Source organism: Hyla sarda, chromosome 3 (assembly GCF_029499605.1).
Source record: "Hyla sarda isolate aHylSar1 chromosome 3, aHylSar1.hap1, whole genome shotgun sequence".
Taxonomy (NCBI): Eukaryota; Metazoa; Chordata; class Amphibia; order Anura; family Hylidae; genus Hyla; species Hyla sarda.
In genome coordinates, this window is record NC_079191.1 from 116,296,995 (window position 1) to 116,323,339 (window position 26,345).

General features: G+C 40.8%; 1 protein-coding gene and 1 long non-coding RNA gene across 4 annotated transcripts in view; one reads left to right on the forward strand and one right to left on the reverse strand.

Annotated features, from left to right (window-relative positions):
• The window catches only part of LOC130361648 (putative serine protease K12H4.7), an 87,466-nt gene extending 84,245 nt beyond the window's left edge, over positions 1-3,221 (forward strand). For 2 of the 3 annotated variants that reach the window (XM_056564891.1, XM_056564892.1), the window contains exon 9: positions 2,730-3,221. In XM_056564891.1, coding sequence (XP_056420866.1) covers positions 2,730-2,839 — 110 coding nt within the window. In that variant the 3' untranslated portion in view covers positions 2,840-3,221. The remainder of the gene's footprint in view (positions 1-2,729) is intronic. The other variant, XM_056564889.1, reaches the window with a different exon arrangement.
• Positions 3,222-3,363: 142 nt separating this feature from the next.
• Positions 3,364-26,345, reverse strand: part of LOC130361650 (uncharacterized) — a 34,053-nt gene continuing 11,071 nt past the window's right edge. Inside the window, exons 2-3 of the long non-coding RNA XR_008891098.1 lie at positions 8,904-8,986; positions 3,364-3,488 (exon numbers count right to left, since the gene is read on the reverse strand). This is a non-coding gene — a long non-coding RNA (uncharacterized LOC130361650). The remainder of the gene's footprint in view (positions 3,489-8,903; positions 8,987-26,345) is intronic.

Here is a 26,345-nt window from a genome sequence, read left to right on the forward strand (position 1 = left end):
GTTCCCTGAGGGGGTCTAGTTTCCAAAATGGTATGCCATGTGTTTTTTTTTTTTTTTTTTTTCTTCTGTCCTGGCACCATAGGGGCTTCCTAAAGGTGACATGCCCCCCAAAAACCATTTGTCGCTCCTTCCCTTCTGAGCCCTCTACTGCGCCCGCTGAACACTTTACATAGACATATGAGGTATGTGCTTACTCGAGAGAAATTGGGTTTCAAATACAAGTAAAAATTTTCTCCTTTTTACCCCTTGCAAAAATTCAAAAATTGGGTCTACAAGAACATGCAAGTGTAAAAAATGAAGATTTTGAATTTTCTCCTTCACTTTGCTGCTATTCCTGTGAAACAACAACAAAAAACGTGGTCTCAAATGGCTGGAGGTGCTCAACCCCAAATGCAGTTGTGCATATATACTGGGGGAGCAGATCCTGCCCTTGTAGTCCGTTGCTAGGGGCGATCCCCAGCATAAAAATGCATACAATGGAGGATGCCTGCAGCGGACTACAAGTGCCACAATAGAATCCTACACCAGATAAACGGTGTGGATGTGTAACAATTAGAATAATACAATACAGAAATGTAGGTGCACTACTGTGGTAGATGTATACAGTGACATTGGCTAATCCCTCAACACTGATGTTTAAATTGAGACATTCGCCAGTGTATCCTTATATTAAGGACACACCAGAGCCCGCACACCAACGCCAAGGTTTCTCAGATGGCACGGGACCTAACGCTAACCTACCTGTGCGTAATAAGCAAAAACCAGGGGCCAGTGGGCAATTACAGCAGCACTAGGTCGACATGCAGCCTGCTCCCAGTTCCCTCCAGCGTGACTGAGCACACATACAATGGTGTTCCTGTGAAACACCTAAAGGGTTAATACACTTACTGAATGTCATTTTGAATACTTTGGGGGGTGTAGTTTTTATAATGGGGTAATTTATGGGGTATTTCTAAGATGAGGACCCTTCAAATCCACTTCAAAACTGAACTGGTCCCTGAAAAATAGTGAGTTTGAAAATTTTGTGAAAAATTTCAAAATTGCTGCTGAACTTTGAAGCCCTATGATGTCTTCCAAAAGTAAAAATTCATAAATTTTATGATGCAAACATAACGTAGACATATTGTATATGTGAATCCCAAAAAAAATTACCGTATTTATCGGCGTATAACACGCACTTTTTAGGCTAAAATTTTTAGCCTAAAGTCTGTGTGCGTGTTATACGCCGATACACCCCCAGGAAAGGCAGGGGGAGAGAGGCCGTCGCTGCCCGCTTCTCTCCCCCTGCCTTTCCTGGGGTCTAGAGCGCTACTGTCGGCCCTTTTCACCCCCTGGTTATCGGCGCCGCTGCCCGTTCTGTCCCCCTGACTATAGCCAGGGAGAGAGAAGCGGCGCCGACAGCCAGGGGGAGAGAAGGGGCAGCGGCCCCCATTGCCGGCGCCGCTGCCCCGTTGCCTCCCCCCATCCCCGGTGGCATAATTACCTGAGTCCGGTCCGCGCTGCTCCGCTGCTCCAGGCCTCCGTCGTGCGTCCCCGGCGTCATTGCTATGCACGGCGCGGCGCATGACATCAGAGCGCCGCGCCGTTCAGCGCATAGCAATGACGCCGGGGACGCACGACGGAGGCCTGGAGCAGCGCGGACCGGACTCAGGTAATTATGCTACCGGTGATGGGGGGGAGGCAACGGGGCAGCGGCGCCGGCAATGGGTGCCGCTGCCCCTTCTCTCCCCCTGGCTGTCGGCGCCGCTTCTCTCTCCCTGGCTATCGGCGCCGGCAATGGGGCGCCGGTACCGATAGTCAGGGGGACAGAACGGGCAGCGGCGCCGATAACCAGGGGGTGAAAAGGGCCGACAGCAGCGCTCTAGACCCCAGGAAAGGCAGGGGGAGAGAAGCGGGCAGCGACGGCCTCTCTCCCCCTGCCTTTCCTGGGGGTATATCGGGGTATACACGCGCACACACGCACCCTCATTTTATCATGGATATTTGGGTAAAAAACTTTTTTTACCCAAATATCCTTGGTAAAATGAGGGTGCGTGTTATAGGCCGGTGCGTGGTATACCCCGATAAATACGGTATTTTGAATATACATTTTCCTTACAAGCAGAGAGCTTCAAAGTTAGAAAAATGCAACATTTTCATTTTTTTCATCAAATTTTGGGATTTTTCACCAAGAAAAGATGCAAGTTACCATAAAATTTTACCACTATGTTAAAGTAGAATATGTCATGAAAAAACAATCTCTGAATCAGAATGATAACTAAAAGCATTCCAGAGTTATTAATGTTTAAAGTGACAGTGGTCAGAATTGCAAAAAACGCTCCGGTCCTTAAGGTGTAAAATGGCCTGGTCCTTAAGGGGTTAAAAATCAAAGTCTGAAAACTTTAGGCTTTTCCTTGCTTTAATGAAATCTGACTGTTTTGAGCTGAACTGGTGTAGATTTTGGCTACAATAGAGCTATAATTAGACATGTGGTTAGGACATGCCCCTTTACACCAGGCTATACCCACCTTTTAAAATCCATGCGTGACTAAAAGGGCAAAAAAGTCATACACTTTTTTTGTACAAACTAAGACTTGCGGAAAAATTGGACACTTCAATGCTTGCAAAACAAATGTAGCCACGTAATAAATGTCTTGAGCTGTATTTAGAATACAAATAAATCCAAGTAGTAATTTTGTGTATGTAATGTATTATAGCCATATATCCAGATTGTTGGTTTATTGTTACAGATGCTGCTCACTGTGCAGACATGTATCCGTCCCGTCCCGAGGAGCCTCCAGCATTACCTGCAGTAAGAGGAAAGATATTTGAGTATCTTAAAGAATGGTTACAATTATAATCCATATACAGGAGATCCAAAATGTATGTTCTGCTTATGTTATTCTGATAAAGTCAATGGAAAGATATCTTTGTTTTGCCTTTTTGTGTTAATCAGATCAGCAAACTACAACTTACAACATAACCTGCCAAACTTTTCCATGCTGGGAGCTGTAGTTTGCCTACATCTGGAGAGCCACAGGTTGCCTTAGATAATACAGAATATCATGGTATTGGAATGTCTGGAACATTCTGGAGACCAGGCAGATGGCTTTCAAATTTTTGGATAATTTCTCTGTCAATATGACCACACAGCATGTGGCTTTATTTCACTGTTTGTATAAACTCCTTGGTTTTTGATCCTGGCGCAAATCTTGTTTAGTTAGAGCTCCAATAAACTTGCTATTTATTTTTACAAAATAACTTGTGTTGAGTGTTTTTCCATCCTCTCAATATCCATGTAATGTTGTTTCATGGTCCATCTTTACTACGGTATCCGTCTACGGTATCTTATAGAATGTTGTTTCATGGTCCATCTTTACTACGGTATCCGTCTACGGTATCTTATAGAATGTTGTTTCATGGTCCATCTTTACTACGGTATCCGTCTACGGTATCTTATAGAATGTTGTTTCATGGTCCATCTTTACTACGGTATCCGTCTACGGTATCTTATAGAAAAAAATAACAGAATTTTGTATATACAGATGAATCTTGTGGTGCCATGTTAATACCATGTGTAGGGTGTGCATTCCTCATATAGGCTGGTAAATGTTGTCAGTGTATGCTTCCAAAAGTGAACCAACAGAATATCTTTGGCCTAAGTGTCATAGCAAATTTTAATGTCTGCAAAGGATGGGGGATAACATGTCTGATAGCGGGGGTCCCCTGCTATCTCCAGGCTGACGTAACTGGCGTTACGGAAATGCCACACCCCCTCCATTCCTGCCCCAGGCTTCTGTGTCCATAACGCCGCAGTGCCGGCCCAGAGATTGCGGGTGATCTCAGCCGCTGGACCCCCCCCCGCGATCAGACATATTATCGGACAGGATAAGCTCCCGTGTGTGGGTACATGAGTAGCACAATATCTGGCCATATATATAATATATAGTGTCCCGGTACCGTATTGCATACCGTATCTAGTGTAGAGATCCCCAAAGTCAGAGTAACTACGTTCAGGTAGGGTTCCTCAGGTGGGACAGCTCCTAGTTGCCTTTCCTTAAAGGGGTTATCCAGAAAAAAAACTTTTTTTTTTTTTATATATCAACTGGCTCCAGAAAGTTAAACAGATTTGTAAATTACTTCTATTAAAAAAAAAATCTTAATCCGTTCAGTCATTATGAGCTTCTGAAGTTAAGGTTGTTCTTTTCTAAGTGCTCTCTGATGACACGTGTCTCGGGAACCGCCATGTTTAGAAGAGGTTTACTATGGGGATTTGCTTCTAAACTGGGAGTTTCCCGAGACATGTGTCATCCAGAAATCTTAGACAGAAAAGAACAACCTTAACTTCAGAAGCTCATAAGTACTGATTAAGATTTTTTAATAGAAGTAATTTACAAATCTGTTTAACTTTCTGGAGCCAGTTGATATATAAAAAGTTTTTTCCTGGAATACCCCTTTAAGTCTAACTCTAATGTTAGTGTATGTATATATTTAATAATTATATCTCTATTTTATAGGAATGTATAGTACTTACCTTGTTCAGTGTTGCAGGACCTTTGGTCATGTGACCATGCTAGTAACCTCTATGGTATGTTGTTGGACCTTAGGAGGTCCTTGGGTCACGTGTTACCCACAAATCTCTGTAATGGTGATTGACATTAATATGGACCAATTAGCATTAGTCCAGCCTTTGCCCATATAAGGGAGCTGCATCCAATTATCACTCTCTTGGGTTGCTGCTCTCGTGGATGCCGGACTAACAGGACAGTGCTACCCAACTTTCAAAGACACACTAGGCCTCAAAACCTCCGGCCTCAGCAGAACCAAAATCTTGAGTTAAAATCTAAATTCCTGCTAATGCTAGCGTGACTACTGGACCGCAACTAATTCTCCAAATCCACTGGAATAACACATACTACTAAAAGACTCTAATGCTAAAGTGCCAACCTTTGTCAATCTCCAAAGAAAAGCTGTTATGCTGAGAGACTGTTATGTTAATAAAGCTTGCAGAAAACCTTTAGTAAAAGTTAACGCTGTTTACAGAAAACTCTCCGGTTGTGGACAATCTATTATTCTCTACCTCAAATCTATTATCATCTACTTCCCTATCGTTCCTGGGAAGGCGGCAGTAGGAAAAGCTTTATTGAGGAGCCCGCACCCTGGCGTTAGGAATAGCAAGGGTTAACAAGCACCCTTTGATTACCGCACAGCTACACTCCCCATACCCTACACCCTCCAGGCTATCACATATATATATTAGATTTATACTCTGCAGGCTTCATCTTTAATTTGCATTTCCCCTAGAGCTGGTGGGCTGAGCTCCTTCCCCTCCATAGACATGTATTTATTTGCCATGCAGACTCTGGAGAAAGTAAAGCTGATTTTTAAAGTGGACTACGGTCTCACAGGAAAGGGGGGGTGGGTGGTAGAGGCAAATTACATGGCTTATTTAATGTATAACTCGGGAGATCTTACACTGGGCATATGCGCCAAACATTGTGTGAACATACAGCAAAGTACATCTAATAACTTTGCACAGAAGTGAGGACCAAAAGGTGAAATGCAACATGTTTTCAAACCATGAACTGGTTAAAATCCTTTCCAGAATGCTCTTATGGACAATACTGAATATAGCACACCAAAGATTATATACCACCTAGAGAAATCGGCATGAAAATACCATGTGTGGAGCCAGATCCATGTATACCTACCCAAACACAAGTTTTGCTGTTGGGTGCTTCGTCAGGAGGCAAGGCTAACTCCTGACCTGGTATAAGTCAATACCTTGTACTGGGTCAGAAGTTAGCCACGCCTCCTGATGAAGCACCCAACAGCAAAACATGCATTAGGGTAGGCATACATGGATCTGGTATGTGCTTGCTGATTTCCATAGGTTGTATCTTTCATTTTCTATGTGCCTATGTATTTGTATATGCCTATGCAACATAATTTTATCTACAGTTCTGTCTTTTTTCCCAGTATAGCCTATTGTGTTATTTACATCTTTAAAGGGGTTATCCAGGAAAAAAAACTTTTTTATATATCATCTGGCTCCAGGGCCGGATTAAGTGCATCATGGGCCTGGTGCTGAAGATTTTGATGGGCCTTTTTATCATAATATATAAAATGAAAATGCAACACAAAGTAATTTTTCTTAACACAAATAAAGCGCATCTGTCACATGTTTTATGCACATTAAATTACCAGGATAGCTGAATATATGTTAGTGTCCAGAGGAAAAATTGCTGAGTTAACCATAGCAACCAATCAGATTGCTTCTTTCATTTTCCAGAAGCCTTTTCAAAAATGAAAGAAGTGATCTGATTGGTTGCTATGGGCAACTCAGCAACTTTTATACTGGAAGAAAGGAGATTTTGTCTAAGGCAAAGGAAAGAGTTTTTTACGCTAAGAACAATAACGATGTGGAATCCTCTGCCTGCAGATATGATCTTCTTCATTCCGTCTCCTACCAAGAGTCACACTTGAGAATGTGGTATCTATATATAAAAAATTATATTTATCAGTTTCTCGGGTCTGAGAGAACTGTAGGGTCAGTTTATTTTGTAATATTTATTTTGTAATATTCATTGTAATTAATATTGCATTCAATTAATTTCTATTCATTTTTTCTGTTTTTTATTTTTATTCTCATTTTCATTATTTTTATTTTTGTTTCCATTTCCATTTTTATTTTTATTTATACTTATATATATTTTCCATTATTTATTTATTTTGTATTTTTATTTTATATTTTATATTTTATTTGTTTATTTTTATTTATTTTTATTTTTATCTATCTTTATTTTTGTTTATTTTTTCATTTTTTATTTTTTAATTTTATTTAATTTAATTTTTATTTTTAATTTTATTTTTATATTTATTTATTTATATTAAATTTTTTTAGTTTTAATTTTATCAATATTTAATTTTATTTAATTTAATTATTTTCATTTTATTTATTTCTTCATTTCATTATTATTATTATTTATTCCTTTTCTTTATATTTGTATATTCACTGGCTCATAAGAACCATATCTGCTAATGCCTCTATTCACATGATGCGATGGTTAGGTTGCAAATGCGAATTCCCATTGCATCATGCGAAACTTTTATATCCCTTATGTTTAGAGTCTCAATTTAATTTTAGAATATATACAGTTGATGTTAGTATATGTTTTTTGCCCATTGTGAATTTGTTGAAACTATCGCTGAGACCGGTACATACGGTGCGATAATGCAAGATCCGCAAACATGTACTGACTTAAGAGTCCATACTAATACCAGTTCGGGTTTTACACATCAAACCCCTCCACAGTGATCCATTCCTAGTTTTCGAATATCTTAAGTATAACCTTTACACAATCTATTTGATTATGACCGGATGAATATATAGTAGATCTGTTGCTTCAGAGATCATGCAAACCTACTGAGGAAAGGGCCGTGCATAAAGCACATGTGAGCCCAGAAACGCGTCTAGGTATATGATATTATACATTACCGCTACCTGACTGTTCAAAGGCGAACTCCGATCCAGTTCTGCTAAGCAGTACATCATTCCCGAAATCATCTTCCAGGCAGCATTGCCCAAGCGCCTGTGACGTCACCCACCATCGAGTTACCTAGAAGTCTGCACCTGTTCCATCGTGTGGTTACCATCTGCAGCGAAACATCAGCAAGCGGTTATTATTACAGCTGGTCTGTGGCAGGCAGACCGCCGCGAGGACGCATGCCAGCGTCTGGTACCACCTAATCGTGCGGACTCCACATTTCAACTCAAGGTGACTTTTTATCGGGATGTATTGCAGACTGGTAACTATTATTTACCCATTCTACGTTTAACATTTGGAATCTATATCCTATATGGGACTTTACCTTACGTATAATTGGAATCCATACCTTTAAGGGACATTTAACCCAATATCGGAGGCCGGATTTAAAGCATTATTGCATTGTTTAAAAAATTCTCAAAAAATCTCAATGCTAGCTATTGGTGTGTGTATACGTTTTAGAAGTTTTATATTGTAATTTTTCCTCGGCACAAGGGCCCTTGTGTTTCGAGGAGTTATTGTTTATATTTTCTACATTTATATTTTATATGTATTTTATTGTGTAATAAATTTGCACTTTCATATTATAATTGAAGCACGATCTAGTTATCATTTTTACCATTACATCACTGTATCAGGCAACTGATGCTAGCCTAGAGGGGTTGGCTACTTTTTTTAGTTTTGTTTCCCTTATCACTACACCAGGTGTAGGTGTACAGCCCTCTTACCTCGGCTAGTTAATTGTGAGCTGCACATCCCCAGTTTTTTACCTATGATCTTATTAGAGTCTGTAAAGACATTTAAACAGCAACTGGATGAATATTTGCAAAAGCATAACATTAAGGCATATAGGCCCTTTTTTAGCATGTTGTGATGCCCGCGCTGTAGCATGTTGTGATGCCCGCGCTGTAGCATGTTGTGATGCCCACGCTGTAGAATGTTGTAGAAAATTATTTTCAGTATAATAATCAAATATACCAATTGCCACAGAATGGGAAAGTGCTAAAAAAGTTTTTACCATTTAAAACTACAGCTCCCAGTATGACCTTAAGTATGTGGTAAGGTTATGCTGGGAGTTGTTGTTTCACCCATCATTACTGCAGAACTTACAAGTGACTCCAGCTCTGATAGGACATAGTGAAGAGAATACACAATAAAATCTGTTACTACAGGTGACGTCTTCTCTATAGTGAAGAGAATACACAATTATATCAGTGACTACAGGTGACGTCTTCTCTATAGTGAAGAGAATACACAATGATATCAGTGATTACAGGTGACGTCTTCTCTATAGTGAAGAGAATACACAATTATATCAGTGATTACAGGTGACGTCTTCTCTATAGTCTTTTCTTATCTAATTCAGATGGTACATACCGCCAGGACTTGTTTCAGCTAAATGTTCACCCAGCAGAACTTGATACCCAGATGGCTCCTCACTATGTCAGGATTCTGATCCTCTATATGAAAACAATAATTATTATAATACTGCCAAACACCATATCCTTTGAATATAATACTGGCACACACTGTACCCTCTGAATATGATACTACTACACACTGTATCCTCTGAATATAAGACCACCACACACCGTAACCTCTGAATGTATTACTACAACACACTGTACCCTCTGATTATAATACTACCACATACTGTGCTCTCTGAATATAACCTTGCCATGCACCCTCTGAATACAATACCGTAATTATGTGGCCCATAAAAACCATACTACCCCAAAATTCCTTATAATATACACTATGGCCGACATGTATAATTGTCTTTAGACTGTTATTTGTGTCTAAAAATGGTGCAAAAAAGACGCAAGCAGGGTTTATTTGTGCCTTTTTTGCGCTTGAGTTGTAATCTACCGATTTTGGTGATACACATGATATGGACGGGTTTTATGAACTGCACCTTTTTGTGAAAAGGCGCAAAAAATTCGCAAAACCACTGAAAAGTCTCTAAAATTACACCAGCCCAGACTTAGCTTTTTGGTGTATGTGAAGAGTGAAATTTTAGAAAATGTGACCTGCACAAAATTTATCAAATGGTCTACTTTTTAATAAATTTGGTGCTCCAACACATTTCCAGCACACAAAAAAGGTGTAAAAATGCTTCACTTACACCTACAATGATAAATGCCGGCCCATACCTCTGAAATGCAAAACACTCTGTGCCCCTCATATATGGTAATAATGCCCCACAGGGGCGGACACAGACAGCAGAGGGCCCTTGTGCAAAGAATGTGCCTGGGCCCCCCCCCCCAAAAAAAACATCAATTGTTCAGGACCCCCCCCCTCCATGTGTCACCTACTCAGGTGGACCCCCATATGTCACTTGCTCGGGAAGACCCCCCCCCCCTGTATAAGTATCTAATTATTTATTAAGGGCTCCCATATGCCGCAGCTCATTCAAGCCCCCCACATTAGGTAGCATAGCTTTCCCACGTTAGGTAGCATAGATTCCCCACATTAGGTAGCATAGATTCCCCACATTAGGTAGCATAGTTTCCCCACATTAGGTAGCACAGATTCCCCACATTGGGTAACATAGTTTCCCCACATTAGGTAGCATAGTTTCCCCACATTAGGTAGCATAGTTTCCCCACATTAGGTAGCATAGTTTCCCCACATTAGGTAGCATAGATTCCCCACATTAGGTAGCATAGATTCCCCACATTAGGTAGCACAGATTCCCCACATTGGGTAACATAGTTTCCCCACATTAGGTAGCATAGTTTCCCCACATTAGGTAGCATAGTTTCCCCACATTAGGTAGCATAGTTTCCCCACATTAGGTAGCATAGTTTCCCCACATTAGGTAGCAAAGATTCCCCACATTAGGTAACATAGTTTCCCCACATTAGGTAGCAGTTTCCCCACATTAGGTAGCACAGATTCCCCACATTAGGTAGCACAGATTCCCCACATTAGGTACCATAGTTTCCCCACATTGGGTAGCACAGATTCCCCACATTAGGTAGCACAGATTCCACACATTAGGTAACATAGTTTCCCCACATTAGGTAGCCATAGCCCCCACGCAAACACACAGAGACACAGACACACACACAGACACACTTAACTGCCCTGCACAGCGCTTCTCCTCTCCGGCGGCGGCCTGACGAGTGACGTCACTGACGTCCTCCTGAGCAGGTCTGCAGAAGTACGTCACTTGTGCGACGTCCCTCGTCAGACCCCGGTCGGCCGGAGGCAGACTCACTGTCTAAAGTGCCCGCTGTGCTATTATACCCCGCAGCTGCTTTAGAACAGTGAGCAGCGGCGGCGCCAACCCTACCATGAACCTACTAGGCACAAAAAAAGGGGGGCAGCAAAATGCCACCCCTGAAAAGTGCCACTTGGGACTTATGGTCCCACCGGGTCCCATGGTAGGGCCAACCAGAGGCGGCTCTAGACTTTGTGAGGCCTTCGGCGAAACTTGAACATGAGGCCCTGCTTTATTTTCTGCTGAAATTACATGGTGGTCCAGCTGTGAGATGGTTATACTGTGACATCACTGTGTATTATCCCTGTACTGTGACATCACTGTGTATTATCTCTGTACTGTGCCATCACTGTGTATTATCCCTGTACTGTGACGTCACTGTGTATTATCTCTGTACTGTGCCATCACTTTGTGTATTATCTCTGTACTGTGACATCACTGTGTATTGTCCCTGTACTGTGACATCACTGTGTTTTATCCCTGTACTGTGACATCACTGTGTGTATTATCCCTGTACTGTGACATCACTGTGTATTATCTCTGTACTGTGACATCACTGTGTATTATCCCTGTACTGTGACATCACTGTGTATTATCACTGTACTGTGACATCACTGTGTATTGTCCCTGTACTGTGACATCACTGTGTGTATTATCCCTGTACTGTGACATCACTGTGTATTATCTCTGTACTGTGACATCACTGTGTATTATCCCTGTACTGTGACATCACTGTGTATTATCCCTGTACTGTGACATCACTGTGTATTATCCCTGTACTGTGACATCACTGTTTGTATATTATCCCTGTACTGTGACATCACTGTGTGTATATTATTCCTATACTGTGACATCACTGTGTATAGTATCCCTGTACTGTGACATCACTGTGTATTATTCCTGTACTGTGACATCACTGTGTATTATTCCTGCACTGTGACATCACTGTGTGTATTATCTCTGTACTGTGACATCACTGTGTATTATCCCTGTACTGTGACATCACTGTGTATTATCCCTGTACTGTGACATCACTGTGTATTATCTCTGTACTGTGACGTCACTGTGTATTATCCCTGTACTATGACATCACTGTGTATATTATGCCTCCCTGTACTGTGACATCACTGTGTGTATATTATCCCTGTACTATGACATCACTGTGTATATTATCCCTGTACTGTGACATCACTGTGTATTATCCCTGTACTGTGACATCACTGTGTATTATTCCTGTACTGTGACGTCACTGTGTATTATTCCTGCACTGTGACATCACTGTGTGTATTATCTCTGTACTGTGACATCACTGTGTGTATTATCCCTGTACTGTAATGTCACTGTGTATTATCCCTGTACTGTGACATCACTGTGTATTATCTCTGTACTGTGACGTCATTGTGTTATCCCTGTACTATCACATCACTGTGTATATTATCCCTCCCTGTACTGTGACATCACTGTGTGTATTATCTCTGTACTGTGACATCACTGTGTATTATCCCTGTACTGTGAAATCACTGTGTGTATTATCTCTGTACTGTGACATCACTGTGTATTATCCCTGTACTGTGAAATCACTGTGTGTATTATCTCTGTACTGTGACATCACTGTGTGTATTATCTCTGTACTGTGACATCACTGTGTGTATTATCTCTGTACTGTGACATCACTGTGTGTATTATCCCTGTACTGTGACATCACTGTGTGTATTATCCCTGTACTGTGACATCACTGTGTATTATACATGTACTGTGACATCACTGTGTGTATTATCCCTGTACTGTGACATCACTGTGTGTATTATCCCTGTACTGTGACATCACTGTGTGTATTATCCCTGTACTGTGACATCACTGTGTATTATCTCTGTATTGTGACATCACTGTGTATTATCCCTGTACTGTGACATCACTGTGTATTATCCCTGTACTGTCACATCACTGTGTATTATCCCTGTACTGTGACATCACTGTGTATTATCCCTGTACTGTGACATCACTGTGTATTATCCCTGTACTGTGACATCACTGTGTATATTATCCCTGTACTGTGACATCACTGTGTATATTATCCCTGTACTGTGACATCACTGTCTATATTATCTCTAAACTATAACATCACTGTGTGTTATCTCTATACTGCAACATCACTGTTGATACTTACACTGCACTGTGACATCACTGTATATATTAAGCCTGTATACCCTAATGTCACTGTACATATTTACCTTGCACTGCGAGTGACAATACAGGGTAAATATGCACAATGACATCACAGTTCAGAGTTAATATAAACAGTAATGTCTCTGTACAGGGACAATAAACAGTTTTGCCACTACAAGGTTAATAAACGCAGTGTTGTCACAGTAGAGGGTAACTATACAGTGATGTCATTGTACCGGGAAAATATACACAGTGAAGTCAGCATTCAAGAATAATAAACTGTGATGTCACTACAGGGTTGTTATACACAGTGACATCAAATTACAGCATGAAGCACAGTGATGTCAGTTTATTATGAAGCACAATGATGTCACAGTTTATTATGAAGCACAGTGATGTCACAGTTTATTATGAAGCACAGTGATGTCACAGAGACTGCAGAATGTACAACTGTACGTATGATAAAGATGGCGGGATGCTATCGAAACGTCACACATACATGGGGGAATAAAACACTTTGTTTTTGCACCTTATCTGGGAGTGCCGCTGGATCTTTAGTTTTGTAGATAGATAGATAGATGATATATAGATAGATAGATAGATAGATAGATAATAAATATAAGATAGATAGATGATAGATAGATATGAGATAGATAGATAGATGATAGACATGTGATAGATAGATAGATAGATGATAGATAGATAGATAATAGATATGAGATAGATAATAGATATGAGATAGATAGATAATAGATATGAGATAGATGATATATAGATAGATAGATAGATAGATAGATAGATAGATAATAGATATAAGATAGATAGATGATAGATAGATATGAGATAGATAGATAGATGATAGACATGTGATAGATAGATAGATAGATAGATGATAGATAGATAGATAGATAGATAATAGATATGAGATAGATAGATGATAGATAGATATGAGATAGATAATAGATATGAGATAGATAGATAATAGATATGAGATAGATGATATATAGATAGATAGATAATAGATACAAGATAGATAGATGATAGATAGATATGAGATAGATAGATAGATGATAGACATGTGATAGATAGATAGATAGATAGATAGATAGATAGATGATAGATAGATAGATAGATAGATAGATAGATAATAGATATGAGATAGATAGATGATAGATAGATATGAGATAGATAATAGATATGAGATAGATAGATAATAGATATGAGATAGATGATATATAGATAGATAGATAGATAATAGATACAAGATAGATAGATGATAGATAGATATGAGATAGATAGATAGATGATAGACATGTGATAGATAGATAGATAGATAGATAGATAGATAATAGATACAAGATAGATAGATGATAGATAGATATGAGATAGATAGATAGATGATAGACATGTGATAGATAGATAGATAGATAATAGATATGAGATAGATAGATGATAGATAGATATGAGATAGATAATAGATATGAGATAGATAGATAGATAATAGATATGAGATAGATGATAGATAGATAGATAGATAGATATGAGATAGATAGATAGATGATAGACATGTGATTGATAGATAGATAATAGATATGAGAGATAGATAGATATGAGATAGATAGATAGATAGATAGATCAGTGTATCCCAGCCAGGGGGCTTCTAGCTATTCCAAAACGACAACTCCCAGCATGTCTTTGGCTTTATGAGCATACTGGGAGTTGTAGTTTTGCAACAGCTGGAGGCCCCCTGGTTGGGAAACACTGTTCTATCTATCAATCATCTATCTATCTATTTATCTATCCATCTATCTCCTATCTATCTATCTATTCATCCATCTATCTATATCCATCTATCTATTTATGTATCTATTTTTCTATTTATCTATCTATCTCATATCTATCTCAGATAGATGAGAGATAGATAGATGAAAGATAAATAGATATGAGAGATAGATAGATACATAAATAGATGGATACAGGGGCGGACACAGACAGCAGAGGGCCCTTGTGCAAAGAATGTGCCTGGGCCCCCCCCCCAAAAAAAAACATCAATTGTTCAGGACCCCCCCCCTCCATGTGTCACCTACTCAGGTGGACCCCCATATGTCACTTGCTCGGGAAGACCCCCCCCCCTGTATAAGTATCTAATTATTTATTAAGGGCTCCCATATGCCGCAGCTCATTCAAGCCCCCCACATTAGGTAGCATAGCTTTCCCACGTTAGGTAGCATAGATTCCCCACATTAGGTAGCATAGATTCCCCACATTAGGTAGCATAGTTTCCCCACATTAGGTAGCACAGATTCCCCACATTGGGTAACATAGTTTCCCCACATTAGGTAGCATAGTTTCCCCACATTAGGTAGCATAGTTTCCCCACATTAGGTAGCATAGTTTCCCCACATTAGGTAGCATAGTTTCCCCACATTAGGTAGCATAGATTCCCCACATTAGGTAGCATAGTTTCCCCACATTAGGTAGCATAGTTTCCCCACATTAGGTAGCACAGATTCCCCACATTGGGTAACATAGTTTCCCCACATTAGGTAGCATAGTTTCCCCACATTAGGTAGCATAGTTTCCCCACATTAGGTAGCATAGTTTCCCCACATTAGGTAGCATAGTTTCCCCACATTAGGTAGCAAAGATTCCCCACATTAGGTAACATAGTTTCCCCACATTAGGTAGCAGTTTCCCCACATTAGGTAGCACAGATTCCCCACATTAGGTAGCACAGATTCCCCACATTAGGTACCATAGTTTCCCCACATTGGGTAGCACAGATTCCCCACATTAGGTAGCACAGATTCCACACATTAGGTAACATAGTTTCCCCACATTAGGTAGCCATAGCCCCCACGCAAACACACAGAGACACAGACACACACACAGACACACTTAACTGCCCTGCACAGCGCTTCTCCTCTCCGGCGGCGGCCTGACGAGTGACGTCACTGACGTCCTCCTGAGCAGGTCTGCAGAAGTACGTCACTTGTGCGACGTCCCTCGTCAGACCCCGGTCGGCCGGAGGCAGACTCACTGTCTAAAGTGCCCGCTGTGCTATTATACCCCGCAGCTGCTTTAGAACAGTGAGCAGCGGCGGCGCCAACCCTACCATGAACCTACTAGGCACAAAAAAAGGGGGGCAGCAAAATGCCACCCCTGAAAAGTGCCACTTGGGACTTATGGTCCCACCGGGTCCCATGGTAGGGCCAACCAGAGGCGGCTCTAGACTTTGTGAGGCCTTCGGCGAAACTTGAACATGAGGCCCTGCTTTATTTTCTGCTGAAATTACATGGTGGTCCAGCTGTGAGATGGTTATACTGTGACATCACTGTGTATTATCCCTGTACTGTGACATCACTGTGTATTATCTCTGTACTGTGCCATCACTGTGTATTATCCCTGTACTGTGACGTCACTGTGTATTATCTCTGTACTGTGCCATCACTTTGTGTATTATCTCTGTACTGTGACATCACTGTGTATTGTCCCTGTACTGTGACATCACTGTGTTTTATCCCTGTACTGTGACATCACTGTGTGTATTATCCCTGTACTGTGACATCACTGTGTATTATCTCTGTACTGTGACATCACTGTGTATTATCCCTGTACTGTGACATCACTGTGTATTATCACTGTACTGTGACATCACTGTGTATTGTCCCTGTACTGTGACATCACTGTGTGTATTATCCCTGTACTGTGACATCACTGTGTATTATCTCTGTACTGTGACATCACTGTGTATTATCCCTGTACTGTGACATCACTGTGTATTATCCCTGTACTGTGACATCACTGTGTATTATCCCTGTACTGTGACATCACTGTGTATTATCCCTGTACTGTGACATCACTGTTTGTATATTATCCCTGTACTGTGACATCACTGTGTGTATATTATTCCTATACTGTGACATCACTGTGTATAGTATCCCTGTACTGTGACATCACTGTGTATTATTCCTGTACTGTGACATCACTGTGTATTATTCCTGCACTGTGACATCACTGTGTGTATTATCTCTGTACTGTGACATCACTGTGTATTATCCCTGTACTGTGACATCACTGTGTATTATCCCTGTACTGTGACATCACTGTGTATTATCTCTGTACTGTGACGTCACTGTGTATTATCCCTGTACTATGACATCACTGTGTATATTATGCCTCCCTGTACTGTGACATCACTGTGTGTATATTATCCCTGTACTATGACATCACTGTGTATATTATCCCTGTACTGTGACATCACTGTGTATTATCCCTGTACTGTGACATCACTGTGTATTATTCCTGTACTGTGACGTCACTGTGTATTATTCCTGCACTGTGACATCACTGTGTGTATTATCTCTGTACTGTGACATCACTGTGTGTATTATCCCTGTACTGTAATGTCACTGTGTATTATCCCTGTACTGTGACATCACTGTGTATTATCTCTGTACTGTGACGTCATTGTGTTATCCCTGTACTATCACATCACTGTGTATATTATCCCTCCCTGTACTGTGACATCACTGTGTGTATTATCTCTGTACTGTGACATCACTGTGTATTATCCCTGTACTGTGAAATCACTGTGTGTATTATCTCTGTACTGTGACATCACTGTGTATTATCCCTGTACTGTGAAATCACTGTGTGTATTATCTCTGTACTGTGACATCACTGTGTGTATTATCTCTGTACTGTGACATCACTGTGTGTATTATCCCTGTACTGTGACATCACTGTGTGTATTATCCCTGTACTGTGACATCACTGTGTATTATACATGTACTGTGACATCACTGTGTGTATTATCCCTGTACTGTGACATCACTGTGTGTATTATCCCTGTACTGTGACATCACTGTGTGTATTATCCCTGTACTGTGACATCACTGTGTATTATCTCTGTATTGTGACATCACTGTGTATTATCCCTGTACTGTGACATCACTGTGTATTATCCCTGTACTGTCACATCACTGTGTATTATCCCTGTACTGTGACATCACTGTGTATTATCCCTGTACTGTGACATCACTGTGTATATTATCCCTGTACTGTGACATCACTGTGTATATTATCCCTGTACTGTGACATCACTGTCTATATTATCTCTAAACTATAACATCACTGTGTGTTATCTCTATACTGCAACATCACTGTTGATACTTACACTGCACTGTGACATCACTGTATATATTAAGCCTGTATACCCTAATGTCACTGTACATATTTACCTTGCACTGCGAGTGACAATACAGGGTAAATATGCACAATGACATCACAGTTCAGAGTTAATATAAACAGTAATGTCTCTGTACAGGGACAATAAACAGTTTTGCCACTACAAGGTTAATAAACGCAGTGTTGTCACAGTAGAGGGTAACTATACAGTGATGTCATTGTACCGGGAAAATATACACAGTGAAGTCAGCATTCAAGAATAATAAACTGTGATGTCACTACAGGGTTGTTATACACAGTGACATCAAATTACAGCATGAAGCACAGTGATGTCAGTTTATTATGAAGCACAATGATGTCACAGTTTATTATGAAGCACAGTGATGTCACAGTTTATTATGAAGCACAGTGATGTCACAGAGACTGCAGAATGTACAACTGTACGTATGATAAAGATGGCGGGATGCTATCGAAACGTCACACATACATGGGGGAATAAAACACTTTGTTTTTGCACCTTATCTGGGAGTGCCGCTGGATCTTTAGTTTTGTAGATAGATAGATGATATATAGATAGATAGATAGATAGATAGATAATAAATATAAGATAGATAGATGATAGATAGATATGAGATAGATAGATAGATGATAGACATGTGATAGATAGATAGATGATAGATAGATAGATAATAGATATGAGATAGATAATAGATATGAGATAGATAGATAATAGATATGAGATAGATGATATATAGATAGATAGATAGATAGATAGATAGATAGATAATAGATATAAGATAGATAGATGATAGATAGATATGAGATAGATAGATAGATGATAGACATGTGATAGATAGATAGATAGATAGATGATAGATAGATAGATAGATAGATAGATAGATAGATAATAGATATGAGATAGATAGATGATAGATAGATATGAGATAGATAATAGATATGAGATAGATAGATAATAGATATGAGATAGATGATATATAGATAGATAGATAGATAGATAATAGATACAAGATAGATAGATGATAGATAGATATGAGATAGATAGATAGATGATAGACATGTGATAGATAGATAGATAGATAGATAGATAGATGATAGATAGATAGATAGATAGATAGATAGATAATAGATATGAGATAGATAGATGATAGATAGATATGAGATAGATAATAGATATGAGATAGATAGATAATAGATATGAGATAGATGATATATAGATAGATAGATAGATAGATAATAGATACAAGATAGATAGATGATAGATAGATATGAGATAGATAGATAGATGATAGACATGTGATAGATAGATAGATAGATAGATGATAGATAGATAGATAGATAGATAGATAATAGATATGAGATAGATAGATGATAGATAGATATGAGATAGATAATAGATATGAGATAGATAGATAGATAATAGATATGAGATAGATGATAGATAGATAGATAGATATGAGATAGATAGATAGATGATAGACATGTGATTGATAGATAGATAATAGATATGAGAGATAGATAGATATGAGATAGATAGATAGATAGATAGATAGATCAGTGTATCCCAGCCAGGGGGCTTCTAGCTATTCCAAAACGACAACTCCCAGCATGTCTTTGGCTTTATGAGCATACTGGGAGTTGTAGTTTTGCAACAGCTGGAGGCCCCCTGGTTGGGAAACACTGTTCTATCTATCAATCATCTATCTATCTATTTATCTATCCATCTATCTCCTATCTATCTATCTATTCATCCATCTATCTATATCCATCTATCTATTTATGTATCTATTTTTCTATTTATCTATCTATCTCATATCTATCTCAGATAGATGAGAGATAGATAGATGAAAGATAAATAGATATGAGAGATAGATAGATACATAAATAGATGGATATATAGATAGAAAGATAGATAAATAGATGATAGATAGATAGATAGATAGATACTATCTATCTAAAACAAATAAAAACGGCACAACCAAAATCCAGAAATTAGATAGAAGTCGGGGTGCCCGCATACTTGGAACCTGGGTCCACTGGTTCCTCAGTCGGGACAAAGAACAATATGATGCAGCACGCCACAAGTTTGCAGAAAATGGTGGTTTATTCCATCATGTGCATAGACTATGCACATGATGGAATAAACCACCATTTTCTGCAAACTTGTGGCGTGCTGCATCGTATTGTTCTTTATCTATCTATCTATCTATCTATCTATCTTTCTATATCCTATCTATCTATATCATATCTATCATCTATCTTTCTATCTATCTATCTATCTATCATCTATCTCTCATATCTGTCTATCTTTCATCTATCTCTCATCTATCTGAGATAGATATGAGAGATAGATAGATAAATAGAAAGATAGATACATAGATAGATGGATAGATACATAGATAGATGGATAGATATATAGATATGAGATAGATAGATATGAGATAGATAGGAGATAGATATGAGATAGATAGATATGAGATAGATAAATAGATAGATAGATAGATAGATAGATAGATAATAGATAGATGAGAGATAGATAGATAGATAGATAGATAGATGATTGATAGATAGATAGATCAGAGTTTCCCAACCTGGGGGCCTCCAGCTGTTGCAAAACTACAACTCCCAGTATGCTCATAAAGCCAAAGGAATGCTGGGAGTTGTAGTTTTGCAACAGCTGGAGGCCCTCTGGTTGGGAAACACTGAACTATCTCCCACTGTCTCCTACAACTTTCCCCCTCTCCCCCAAGCAAGTTACTTACTTTAAAAGGGCAGCATGAGCAGTGGGCACTGGGCAGGTAAGTCTTCCATACTGGTGGTGTCCGGGCCTGTATACACACAGCGGGCCTGCTCCACAAGGTCCAGTATACAGGGGAGTGAGAGAGGGGGAGGAGCTTCCTGTCTGCTCTTCCCAGTCTGCATAGCGCAGCCCCTGCGTGGTGACAGGGCTGCAGGCTGAAGATTTATTTAAAAAAAGGCCGGAGTAGATGGCTCCGGGCGGCGGGGGTGCAGCGGGGGCTCGGGCCCCTTACTGGTGAACTAGCTGTACCCCCCTGATGGCCATGAGAGCTGCTAGTGACATACTGCTGCTAGGGGGGGGGCAAAAGGGGGGGCAATCATGATGTAGGGGGGGCCGTGCCCCCCGTGCCCCCCCCTAGAGACGCCACTGGCTGCAGGGGTGGTTGAACGCAGCGTCCATCTGGGTGCTGTCAAACTTGCTGTGGTCGGGGAGTATGCGGTGGTATGTGGCCTAATGCTCGCCTCTGGGGCCGGACCTGGAGAGGGCAGCGGCCCCCTCTCACGCTGGGCCCCTGTGCAGCTGAACCGGCTGCACAGGCGATATGTCCGCCCCTGATGCCCCATCCTGTGCCCCCACATATAATAATTATAACCCGTCCTGTGTCCCCCACATAATAATAATGCCCTCTGTCCTGTGCCCCTCGCATATAATGCACCCTGTCATGTTCCCCTCACATATAATGCCCCCTGTCCTGCCCCCTCAGGGGGCATTATATGTGAGGGGCACAGGACATAGGGCATTATATGTGGGGGCACAGGACAGCCCACCCCCCCCCGTCATGTGCCCATATAATGCACATATAATGCCCCCTGACATATGTCCCTGACTTATAATGCCCCCTGTCCTGTGCCCCTCAAATATAATGCCCCCTGAGGGGGCAGGACAGGGGGCATTATATGTGAGGGGCACAGGACATGGGGCATTATGTATAAGGGGCACATGTCAGGGGGCATTATATGTGAGGGGCACAGGACATGGGGCATTATATATGAGGGGCAAAGGACAGGGGGTATTATAAGTAAGCGGCAAATGTCAGGGGGGCATTATATGTGCATTATATTGGCACATGACAGGGGGGCCCCTGTCATGTGCTCCCACATATAATGCCCCCTGACATTTGTCCCTCACATATAATGCCCCCTGGACATGGGGTATTATATATGAGGGGCACATGTCAGGGGGCATTATGTGGGGAGCAAATGACAGGGGGGCATTATATGTGGGGGCACATGACAGGGGGGCATTATATATGAGGGGCACAGGACAGGGGGGATTATAAGTAAGCTGCAAATGTCAGGGGGGCATTATATGTGCATTATATTGGCACATGACAGGGGGGCCCCCGTCATTTGCCCCCCACATATAATGCCCCCCGTCATTTGCCCCCCACATATAATGCCCCCTGACATGTGCCCCTCATATATAATGCCCCCTGACGTGTCCCTCGCATACAATGCCCCCTGGACATGGGGTATTATATATGAGTGGCACAGGACATGGGGCATTATATATGAGGGTCACAGGACATGGGGTATTATATATAAGGGGCACATGACAGGGGGGCATTATATGGACACATGACAGGGGGGGGGTCCTGTCATGTGCCCCCACATATAATGTCCCCCTGTCATGTGCCCCTCATATATAATACCCCATGTCTTGTGCCACTCACATATAATGCCCCCCTGACATGTGCCCCTCACATATAATGCCCCTGAGGGGGCAGGAAAGCCAGGGGCATTATATGTGAGGGGCACATGTCAGGGGGCATTATATGTGAGGGGCACATGTCAGGGGGGCATTATATGTGAGGGGCATATGTCAGGGGGGCAGTGAGGGGCACAGGACATGGGGTATTATATATGAGGGGCACATGACAGGGGGGCATTATATGGGCACATGACAGGGGGGTTCTGTCATGTGCCCCGACATATAATGTCCCCCTCATATATAATACCCCATGTCTTGCAACCTATAATGCGGTTGCTGCCCCCGTGACATGTTAAATTGTGCCCCTCACAGTGCCTTACATTATAAATGGCCCCAAGGGCTGTCACCTTTCTCTCTGGGACCCGGTGACTCAGACTGACACGCTGCGGCGGCTGCTGCTCAGTCCTTGTGTCAGTGGGAGCCGCGGGGACGTGACTTCCGGGCGCCGCCGTGAAGTGGATGACGTCACCGCAGCTCTTACTGACAGCTGCCGCATCGCGTGTGACTGACGGAGGTGACGACATTAACATTTATATACATTTTATACATATAACGCACCAAATTTAAAGGTAAAGAGGCGACTGGGAACTTACCCAGCAGGCAGACCCCATCCCTCACTAGGAACTCTGACTTTGGGGACCATCACACAAGGTACAGGATATCATATGGTACCGGGACACCACACTACAATTAAAGCAGTTTGCAGCATAAAAGAGAGAATCAAAGAGATTCCCACACTCCATCGCAGGAATCTTATGTGATGCGATCTGTACCTATTTGTAGACAACCCAGAGTCGGTTACATTTTATTTTCAATACTTTACTTTGAATCGACAAACATATAGACCATGGTTGCATAACTTCTATTTATGACAGCCCCTTTTTTTTGTTTCAGGAAAGCTGATGGAAATGTATTTTTGATTTTGTGCCAGTTTCCTGCTGGGTAAAAAAGTCACACAATTTGGTGTATATTTAGCACAAACGTGATATATTTTTCACATATGCTCTGCTCATGCCACTTTAAAAAATAAATAAATAAAAGTGGGCTTGGTTTAGTTGGAGTAAGATTTCCTATGGTGTGACAGATTCGCTAAAATTTACTTAAAGGGGCACTAGCGTGGAAAACTTTTTTTTTTTTTTTTTTTTTTTTTTTTTTTAAATCAACTGATGCCAGAAAGTTAAACACATTTGTAAATTACTTCTATTAAAAAAAATCTTAATCCTTCTAGTACTTTTTAGGGGCTGTATACTAAAGAGAAATCCAAAAAGAAATGCATTTCCTGTGATGTCCTGACCACAGTGCTCTCTGCTGACCTCTGCTGTCCATTTTAGGAACTGTCCAGAGAAGAAGAAAATCCCCATAGCAAACATATGCTTCTCTGGACAGTTCCTAAAATGGACAGCAGAGGTCAGCAGAGAGCACTGTGCTCGTAACATCAGAGGAAATGCATTTCTTTTTGGATTTCTCTTTAGTATATAGCCCCTAAAAAGTACTAGAAGGATTAAGATTTTTTAATAGAAGTGAGTTACAAATCTGTTTAACTTTCTGGCACCAGTTGATTTAAAAAAAAAAAAAAAAAAATAAGTTTTCCACGGGAGTACCCCTTGAAATGGATGGCAGCTTAGAGCTTATATTTAAAAGTATGACGTGCGGCAGTCAAAGAGGAACCAAATGTATTAAGAGTTGTTTGCCTCCTAATACATTTACCGTAATGCATCTTACTTCAGCTCGCTTTGCATTAAGACCAGCATATGAACCCTTCATGCAGAATATTTTTCCTAGCACAGTAGTTCTTGGTTAATAAACCAGACTTGGATGAGAAAATTGTATTTTTATTAAGCTATTAAACCTGCTTTTCTGAACATTTCAAGAAGCTGCATGGAAACAAACTACTGCTTCCCGTTAGGTACAACATTATGGCTGTCCTTTTGAAAGTTCATGAATAAGTATACCTTTATGAAAATAAATTGCCTGTGTATTTGTTTATGGGCCCCTGTCCGCTTTTATATCAGGAAACTGAAAATGAAAAATATACATTTGAAGCCTAGAAGTTGTCTTATATAACAATCCATCCCAGTGAAATGTAACTCCCGATACATCAACAGCTGTGTTTGTTGCCAAGGCTCCATGGCGGGTGTTGTGAGAAATGAATTTATGAACTGATGATGAATAGACCGCGCGGAAAGACTGGAATTCACGACCCACCTGGGCTAATTAGACAAATTTATGACCACCATAAAGTGCGCGGCAGCAATGTGTCTTTCATGGTGTATCAATTGTGTCTCTTTTCAGGATTCTCTGTCTGTACAGAATAAATGAGCAATGCAGTAATTTGTGATACCTTTTTATTGGCCTTGACAGCTATAAATACACTTTATATTGATGTAGGGCGCCTCTTATTTTTTCTGCAGCACGAAGAGATCCTTTCACATCTGTTCTAATTCTACAAATTCAAATTTACTAATATATTGGTGGACACATCCGGGAGTCTTCTTTAGGAAAACACCGTCACCTCCTAACATGACTAATGGTATTTTATTTAAAGGGGTTATCCAAGAAAAAAACTTTTTATTTTTATTTTTTTATATCAACTGGCTCCAGAAAGTTAAACAGATTTGTAAATTACTTCTATTAAAAAATCTTAATCCTTTCAGTAGTTATGAGCTTCTGAAGTTAAGGTTGTTCTTCTCTGATGACACATGTCTCGGGAAACGCTCAGTTTAGAAGCAAATCCCCATAGCAAACCTCTTCTAAACTGGGCGTTTCCTGAGACAGGTGTCATCAGAGAGCACTTACACAGAAAAGAACAACCTTAACTTCAGAAGCTCATAAGTACTGAAAGGATTAAGATTTTTTAATAGAAGTAATTTACTAATCTGTTTAACTTTCTGGAGCCAGTTTATATAAAAACAAAAAAATTTAAAAATAAAAAAATAACTTTTTCTGGAATACCCCTTTAATACTGTAGGACAGATAGAAGAGACGAGACAGCACTCACCATCCAAGTAGACTTTATTGCCCAGCATTCGGAAGCATCCGAAAAAGACACAGGTGGAGGCGGGGAGCGCAGCCAGGACAGAGTCCCGGCTGTGCTCCCGGCCTCCACCTGTGTCTTTTTCGGATACTTACGAACGCTGAGCAATAAAGTCTACTATGAAGAGACGAGACAGCACTCACCATCTAAGTAGACTTTATTGCCCAGCGTTCAGAAGCATCCGAAAAAGACACAGGTAGAGGCGGGGAGCACAGCTGGGACAGAGCCCTGGCTGTGTTCACTGCCTCCATCTGTGTCTTTTTTGAATGCTTTCGAACGCTGAGCAATAAAGTCTACTTAGATGGTGAGTGCTGTCTCGTCTCTTCAAAGTAGACTTTATTGCTCAGCATTCAGAAGCATCCGAAAAAGACACAGGTGGAGGCTGGGAGCACAGCCGGGACTCTGTCCCGGCTGTGCTCCCCGCCTCCACCTGTGTCTTTTTCGGATGCTTCCAAACGCTGAGCAATAAAGTCTACTTTGAAGAGACGAGACAGCACTCACCATCTAAGTAGACTTTATTGCTCAGCATTCAGAAGCATCCGAAAAAGACACAGGTGGAGGCTGGGAGCACAGCCGGGACTCTGTCCCGGCTGTGCTTCCTGCCTCCACCTGTGTCTTTTTCGGATGCTTCCAAACGCTGAGCAATAAAGTCTACTTTGAAGATACGAGACAGCA